At 42.4% G+C, this 9,086-nt stretch overlaps 1 protein-coding gene across 1 annotated transcript; it reads left to right on the top strand.

Moving 5' to 3' along the window:
• The first annotated feature begins 7,989 nt into the window (after positions 1-7,989).
• LOC138878460 (uncharacterized) lies at positions 7,990-8,516 on the top strand. Its single transcript, XM_070158142.1, has 2 exons — positions 7,990-8,065; positions 8,152-8,516. The coding sequence occupies exons 1-2, from the start codon at positions 7,990-7,992 to the stop codon at positions 8,514-8,516; spliced, it is 441 nt and encodes a 146-aa protein (XP_070014243.1).
• The last annotated feature ends 570 nt before the right edge of the window (positions 8,517-9,086 follow it).

The raw sequence follows: 9,086 nt of genomic DNA, 5'->3' as shown, positions 1-9,086 counted from the left end.
ATACCCAATTCCCAAAAGGAAACGAGTTATTTCCCCCCATGAATGTCGAAACCCGAACTTCCCATCAAAAAGGGACAAAAGGGGGCGCAATAGCATGGAGACTATGCAGGGGATATTTTAGTCTCTTACCATAACGAACTTATCTTTTGTGAATTAGTCCAAGAATGCCTTATCCCGCACCCTTTCCATTATTTGAATTTAACTGTCTATTTTCAAGCATTTATGATTTCTTTTCCTGAAATTGACTTGTCTCCTTATTTTCTTTTCTGTAATTGTCCCTTCAATTATTTAAATACTGCATTTATTATTTTCTTACGTGCAAATACTTGACAACATGCTATTTATTGCTGCATAAATCATGCTCAACATCATACACCACTTGTGTGTAATTAATCATATAGCAACGCTTGATGAGTGTTTGCGTTCTTCATATATATCACCCCTTAAATTCGAAAAGACGTATTTGCGGTAAAACTAGTCGATTAGCGGTGCGTTCGACAGTTTCATGCCTTTCCTCCTCGAGTTGTCTACTTGAAGGTCCTAGTCTAGACCTCTATATCAACCTTACTATGATTAAATTGTACATGCATCATGGTCAAAACTAGCCGGATTAATATATTGCCCGCATAATAACCCTTTAAGACAAGCCTTATCCAAAGGTCCATCGAGTTTTTCATAATCTCAATGGAAGTAACCATGATTATGTGCATTAACTAGGAGAAAATAAGTGCCAATATGCTAATCATTACTATATAAATAAACGTACCTGGGGGGGGGGGAGGGCCTAACTCTCTTTGCTTTGCAGAAAATGAGGCAGAGGCCCCCAGATTCGGTCTGATTAGCACACCCTCACTCTTGCTAGATTTGTGGAAGGATCTACCTTCATGTGACCAAAACCATGTGAGACGAGTCCTAGGAAACTTGCCTTCTCTAATGGATCTTAAGGTAATAAAATGCTGATCGAGGGTGAAACTATGTTTTGGGACAAGGAAAGGGTTGTGTTCCGTTTTGGGAACATAGAAATGACAACCCTTCTAGAAGAGATATGAGGATTTGTTGGGTTACCTTGGGATAGTCATAATCTGTTAGCACCTGAAAATCGCACTGCTAGGGGATTTGTGAAAATGGTGGGGCTGAAGAAGAATGACAATTTGAAATGCCTAAAGGACTCCTACATACTTTTTGAGTTCCTTTATGAAAGATACGGCCACAGCAGCTCCTACCGCATTTTTGATGATGAGTTCTCAATCACTTCTTTAGGCTAGATTCATCGTAGGTTCTTCATGTTTATTATGTGTTTCTTGGGCATGCTGGTATTCCAAATCCAAGGGGACAGGATCCATACTAGGTTGGCCATGGTGGCCAAAACTCTGATGGACGGGATCGAGGGAGAGACATACACTATCATCCCTATGATCATTGTAGACATGTACCGGGCTTTGGAGCGATGTCAGAAGGGGTCCAGGTTCTTCGAGGGTTGCAACTTACTACTACAAGTCTGGTTGTTGGAACATCTCCAAAAGGGACAATAACGTCAAGAATTTCTGCGAAGGCCGTGGAATGATCATATAACCTTCCATCATCCCAATAGAATGAACTACGTTCTAGACATGTTTGCTCAGCTAGAGGATGCTATAAGATGGGTACAGCTTTTTGAAAATTTGACTAAGGATCAAGTCTAGTGGATGTTCGAGTGGTTCCCTACCGATGAATTCATTATCAGATCCAGGGATTTTTCGCACTTGGTGTTGATCGGGTTGAGGGGCATATACCCTTACGCTCCTTTCAGGGTTATGAGACAAGTAGGAAGGAGACAAGTCATACCACGGGTCTCTAAAATGTGTCACTTCAGAGCCAATTTCCCAGGCGACGCCATCCCGTATAAGAATGAATTGCAACATATGTGGACCTTAAAGATTATTGTAGAGAAGGATACTATTAAGTCAGACCGATATCACGTGGGCCACTCATACCTTTACCCTTCATGGTTGGAGGACAACATAACTGGGGTCGTTGAGCCAAGGGCTGGGCCAGGAAATAAGGTCATAGACGAGGTTGTTGAAGCTGAGGTAAAGTACAACAAGCTGCGGAAAAGAGTTTGAGAGTCTGAAGCCGAGCATATAGCACTGCACAAGGATGATATGGAGATGATTAACGAGTTTAAAGAAAGAGCTGTTAAATCCAGCGAGAGGCTGGAATACCTGGAGTACAGTTTAATGGAGTTGGAAGGGAAGATGAGAAAAAGGGTCATTGACTACCAGAACGCTGAAGGAAACGAAGGAGGTGCACGATTTAGGAGAGTTGATCGACAAGAGCATCCAGTGTGGAGAGGGTCCTTTAGGGACCAAGTAGATTAGATTTATTTGCTTTTCTTTCAAATGTAATAAGGCCAAGAGCCATTAGTGACATTATCTTATTTAGTTTCGTTTTGGTTTGTTTACTTTTACTTTAATGAAGTGAGACAATTATTGGCACTAAATTTCTCCAAATTTATTTGTCGCTAGGCCTACCTCGGGCACAACGAGGCTCCCAAATTAGGACACGAATTTACATTCTCGCAATATGCGTTTAAATATTGCAAACATTTCAGAATCCTTACTCACTTATTTACCTTTTCATTTTTCTTTATTTCTTATTCCCATCCCCTAAGATTGGTTCGCTCATACTGGCATCATCAGCATATCACAACAGATCAGAGGCCCTCCACCACCTCCTCCTCCTCTAAGAAATACAAAAGGCAAAGGAAAAGCAAAAATGGACGATTTAAGTGGTATTCGAAAGGAGAATGCTGAGAACACAGAAGCATCAAATGGTTGGAGTACTCCGGCACCAAATGATCTAGTCTTGAGATTGAAACAAAAAATATTGGACCTACAGGGAGAACTTGAGCAGGTCCGCAACTTGGCAAACTTGTCACTTACCCTGAATGTCCCCGACACCAACCAACAACACACAAAGAACCCAACACTTCCCTAAAACACGCCAAACAAACATCCGTAAAACCCTCCTGCACCGTATCAATACATAACCCCACCCCAAAATCTCAATCCCCTACCAATACTAACTCCTCCATAACACCACCATCAACTAATTCAGTACCTACCAACTGTCACTTATCATACTCCTCAAAATACACCACAATCCATTCCTGACCATCAAAACTCTACCAATGACCAACACTACACCCAGGCACCGAGAACTCACCAAAACAACCCCATATACGTGGAAACCGTGCCTCACTCTATCCAACCAATCTCCTACACCCCAAAATCCTCCGAGAAGGACCTGCTCATTGAAAATATGGCGAAATAACTCAAGAAGTTGATGAGTCGAGTTCAGGGTGTCGAAGGCGGCAATGGGATAAAAGGTTTGAACTATGAAGACCTATGCATACAACCAGATGTAGAACTGCCAGAGGGATACAAACTTCCCAAGTTTGAGATGTTTTACGGTACAGGTGATCCCAAGGTTCATCTGAGGACCTATTATGACAAGCTTGTCAGGGTCAGGAAAGACAAAAAGATCCGGATGAAACTCTTTATGAGAAGTCTTACTGAGATGCTTTGTCCTGGTACATCAGCCAAGATCCCAAGAAATGGTCCAAGGTGAGTATGGCGTCAGATTTTATGGACCGGTTCAGGTTCAATACAAAGAATGCACCAGATGTTTTTTACATCCAGAATCGTAAGAAGAAACCTACCGAAACCTTCTGCAAGTATGCCACTCGTTGGAGGTTAGAAGCGGCAAAGGTCAGACCATATTTGGACGAGGAACAAATGAATAAGTTCTTTGTAAGAGCACAGGATCCGCAGTATTATGAAAGATTGATGGATATTGAAAACCATAAGTTCTTTGATATCATCAAGCTTGGGGAAAGAACTGAGGAGGGCATCAAAAGCAGGATGGTAAAAAAATTTGAGGTATTACAGGCCATAAATAAAGCATTGCAATCAGGCGGCATATCAAAGAAAAGAGACGTTGGTGAGTAATGGTAGCTCCAGGCCCGAAATCTCCACTTACATATCAAACACCTCCACCCACATACCAAGCACTACCACCCACATATCAACCCTCATCTCCCAGATATTCCCAACCAGCCATTGTCTATCATACTTATAATTCCTAACCATCCCATTTCCAATCACCTCCAACTCGCAAAAATTTCCCAAGACCACGACCAAACTTTGACCGTAAGCCACCCAGACAGTACACTACTATTGCTGAACCCATCGATCGGTTGTATGAAAGGTTGAAAGCCGCTGGTGATGTCACCCCCATTTCTGTTGTGGCATTAGAGAATCCGTCTCAATGGGTCAACCCAAACAAAACCTGAGCATACCATTCTAGTATGAAATGACACACCATTGACGAGTATCGAACGTTAAAAGATAAGATCCAGACGCTGATTGACAACAAGGTCATACAGGCAAAGGAAGCCACGCCCAATGTCCATAACAACCCTCTCCCTAATCATAGATGTGGTGAGGTACACGTGATAGAGACGAAGGAAGAGTGGGATCCTGAGGGGTCAATCGGGCTTATTCGAGAGGGCGATGACTTTAAACATGCAGTCACACTCACTTCCATTGTAGTACAGACTCAGTCACCAATCAAAGTTGAGATAACTGCATTAGTTCCATTGAAGTAGAGGTAGCTCCGCCTGCAGCCACCCCTATTCCATTTGAAGTGGAAGTGGCCACACCTTTCACGGTGAAAGCATCAACCACACCTCCTTTCGACTCAAAAGAAATACCCTGGGATTATGTTACCGAGGCTAGGCGAAAAGGGAAGGCAAAGATGGAGGAATCCGATGCTGGGAAAGGAATGACTAGAACCGGGAGAATCTATACACCTGAACACTTGGGAGGGCTACATAAGGATGCTACTGCCAAGCAGCCTGTCATTGAAACAGGACCAGATGACCTTTGGAGGAAAGTGCAAGCAAGGGAATATTCCGTCATCGATCATTTGATCATTTCCAGCACCTACGGAGAGATGGCCAATATGGTAGGGCAGGTGATGGAAAGTCATAAGATAATCTTCCACGAAGATGAGTTGCCGCCTAAAGGGTTGAATCACAACAGAGCATTTCATATCACAGTGCAATTTGAAGAAAAGTTCATTGCCAGGGTCTTGATTGATGGAGGTTCAAGCCTCATTATTTGTATGTTGGATACTATGAAAAGACTAGGCAAAGGTTTCAATGAAATACGGGCATGAAGCATGAATGTGAAAGCTTTCGATGAGTCACAAAGGGCCACGATTGGGGAAATTAATCTTTGTCTACAAATGGGGCCAACTTGGTTCGATGTTGAATTTTAGGTGCTCGACATATCAGCCTCATACAATCTTCTGTTGGGCCGACCATAGATACATGCCACTGGGGCTGTGGCTTCCACACTACATCAAGCTGTGAAATTCGAATGGAACCATCAGGAGGTGATCATTCACGGAGATAGGAGTAACCTTATTTACACCAGTCAAACGATCCGGGTTATTGGAAACAAAAGAAGGTTAGGAGGGAAACCTATCATCACATTGAGCGTGTCAATGCTGTCGAGAAAGACAAATGGTGGAGTAGTAAAATAGAAAGCATACTGGCATGGTCTGGGTATGAACCCGGTAAAGGGCTTAGGAAGAATCTCCAGGGTATTACTAAGCTGATACAGCTGAAGTGTCACAGTACTACCTTTGGGCTCGGGTATCAGTATACATGGCAGGAGTATGATGATTGGTCACCTCCATGGCACGAACATTATTACCCTCTCGAGCAACCGATGTCGTATCTGGATCAGACTTTTCACCAAGCTGACACGATATGGGGAACTACCGAATAAGAAGCATTAGCGAGGCTGAGAAATCTGTTCTTGGAGGTTGAAGACATGGACTACAGTGCAATAATTTAGGAGGAGGAGGAAGAAGGCCTCACTATTCAGATCGTGGAGAAGGGAGCTGTTCTCAGGAACTAGACCGTCGAGTCCCTGGGTAGCTTGGATTTTATTCCTATAGCCATTCTAGGCATTTAAGATTTTCAGCAATTTGTTTTTAAGATTCACTTGTTTCAAAATAAATGCTTGATTCATCGAGCCGTACTCGTTTGGATGTTTTAAGTATTAATCAAATGCATTGCTCTTTATTATTTATTAGTATCTTTCATATTTTTCTTTCTACAGTGTTATTGTTACTTTTCCTGATGAACCGTTGACTGTGACATGTAATGAGGCAACGCAACATGAGAATAGTGATTCGGATGAAGAAGACGAGATACCTGAGGAAGTTGTGCGGGAAGTTGAAAACTTTGAGAATAAGCCTAAGTCCAACCTGGATGAGACCGAAGCATTAAATTTGGGGGACGCCGAGACTGTCAAGGAGACTCGCATCAGCATTCACTTATCATCAACATAGAAGGAAGAGTACATCCATTTCTTAAAGGAGTATGAGGACATTTTCGCATGGTCATATGATGACATGATCGGTCTAAGCACGTCCATAGTGGCTCACAAGTTTCCTACTAATCCCATGTGTCCACCAGTGAAGCAGAAACTCAAAAAGTTCAAACCAGATATGTGCTTGAAAATTAAGGAGGAAGTTACTAAGCATATCAAAGACAAAGTTCTCAGGGTGGTTGAGTACCTAACTTGGTTAGCCAACATTGTGCCAGTCCCAAAAAAAGATGGGAAAGTCATAGTATGTGTTGACTATCGGGATTGAAACAAAGCAAGTCCCAAAGATGACTTTCCACTGCCAAATATACACATCCTAATCGACAACTGCACCAAGCATGAACTCCAATCTTTTGTAGATTGCTTCGCGGGTTATCACCAGATCTGGATGGATGAAGAAGACACAGAGAAAACAACCTTTATTACACTATGAGGGGTATACTGCTATAAGATGATGCCATTTGGTCCTAATTAAATGATATCCATGACAACTATCTTCCATGATATGATACACAAGGAATAGAGGTGTATGTGGATGACATTATTATCAAATCCAAAAGGGTCGCAGATCACATAGCAGACTTGAGAAAGTTCTTTGACAGGTTAAGGAGGTACAATCTAAAGATGAACCCCATAGAGTATGCATTCGGGGTTCCCGCAAGGAAGTTATTAGGATTCATCGTCAGCCGTCGAGGGATCGAGTTGGATCCGTCTAAAGTCAAGGCTATTCAGGAGTTACCGCCACCTAGGAGCAAAAAGGATGTGATGAGCTTCCTAGGACATCTCAACTATATCAGTCTCTTCATAACATAGTCCACGGTCATACGTGAACCCATCCTCAAGATGTTGAGGAAAGATGCCGAGACAAGCTGGAGAGGAGGAATGTCATAAAGCTTTTAACAAGATCAATGAGTACTTGTCCACACCACCAGTTTTGGTCCCGTCGGAACCAGGGCGACCTTTGCTACTCTATCTATCTATTTTGGATGGAGCCTTCAAATGTGTTCTAGGACATCATGACAAGACAGGGAAAAAGGAGCAAGCCATAAATTACTTGAGTAAGAAGTTCACACCTTACAAAGCACGACACTCTTTGCTAGAATGCACTTGTTGTGCTTTGACCTGGACAACCCAGAAGTTGAGGCATTACTTCTGTGCCTATACCATATACCTCATATCCAGCATGGACCCTTTGAAGTACATATTTCAGAAACCCATGCCAACCGGGAAGTTAGCCAAATAGCAGACACTTTTAAGTAAGTTCGATATCGTCTACGTAACTCAAAAGGCAGTCAAAGGCCAAGCATTGGCAGATCATCTTGCTTAAAACCCAGTGGGAGGAGAATACGAACCCTTGAAAATGTATTTTTCTAATGAAGATGCGTCATTCGTAGGAGAGGACATTACCGAAGCATACGACGATTGGTGGATGTTCTTTGACGGAGCTGCAAATTTCAAAGGAATGGGCATTGGAGTAGTTTTAGTATTAGAAATAGGTCAACATTATCTGGTATCTACTAAACTCAGATTTCCCAACACCAACAACATGGCCGAATATGAAGCATGCATACTAGGACTTAACATGGCAATCAACATGAATATTCAGGAGCTATTGGTAATTGGTGATTCAGATTTGCTCGTGCACCAGGTACAAGGAGAATGGGCCACCAAAAATTCCAAGATATTGCCATATCTGCACCATGTGCAGGAATTAGAAAGAGGTTCATGAAGATAGAGTTCCGACATGTGCCCAGAATTCAGAATGAGTTTGCCGATGCGTTGGCCACTTTATCATCTATGATACATCATCCAGATAAGAATTATATTCATCCTATTCCGGTGAAAATTCATAATCAGCCGACATATTGTGCCCATGTTGAAGAAGAAACAGATGGAAAACCTTTGTTCCATGACATCAAAGAGTATCTGGCGAAAGGAGAATATCCGGAGCATGCAAACCACACTCAGAAATTCACACTATGGAGATTATCAAACCACTTCTTCCATAGTAGAGGAAATTTGTACAGGAGAACTACTGATTTGGGACTGCTAAGATGTGTCGATGCAAAATAGGCTTTTAAACTACTTGAGGATATACATGCTGGGACCTGCGGCCCACACATGAATGGTTTTGTCTTGGCCAAGAAGAAACTTAGGGTCGGTTACTTTTTGATGACCATAGAGACAAATTGCGTAGTATGTCCGCAAATGCTATCAATGTCAAGTGCATGTCGACATGATAAAAGTGCTGCCAAATGAGCTCAATGCAACAAGCTCGCCTTGGCCATTCGCCACTTGGGAATGGATTTCATCGGTCCAATTGATCCCACTGCTTCAAATGGGCATAGGTTTATTCTGGTAGCCATTGATTACTTCACAAAATGGGTAGAGGCTGCATCTTACAAAGCTGTAACCAAGAAGGTCGTCGCAGACTTTGTCAAAGATCGTATCGTTTGCCGATTCGGAGTTCCCGAGTCCATTGTTACTGATAACGCTGCCAATCTCAACAGTGATCTGATGAAAGACATGTGTGAAACTTTCAAAATCAAACACAAGAATTCCACAACCTATAGACCTCAGATGAATGGAGTCGTAGAAGCCGCCAACAAAAACATCAAGAAGATACTAAGGAAGATGGTAGAA

The sequence above is a fragment of the Nicotiana sylvestris genome, chromosome 9 (assembly GCF_000393655.2).
Source record: "Nicotiana sylvestris chromosome 9, ASM39365v2, whole genome shotgun sequence".
Taxonomy (NCBI): domain Eukaryota; kingdom Viridiplantae; phylum Streptophyta; class Magnoliopsida; order Solanales; family Solanaceae; genus Nicotiana; species Nicotiana sylvestris.
Note: the sequence above shows the minus strand (reverse complement) of the source record. Positions and strands in the feature narration are given on the sequence as shown.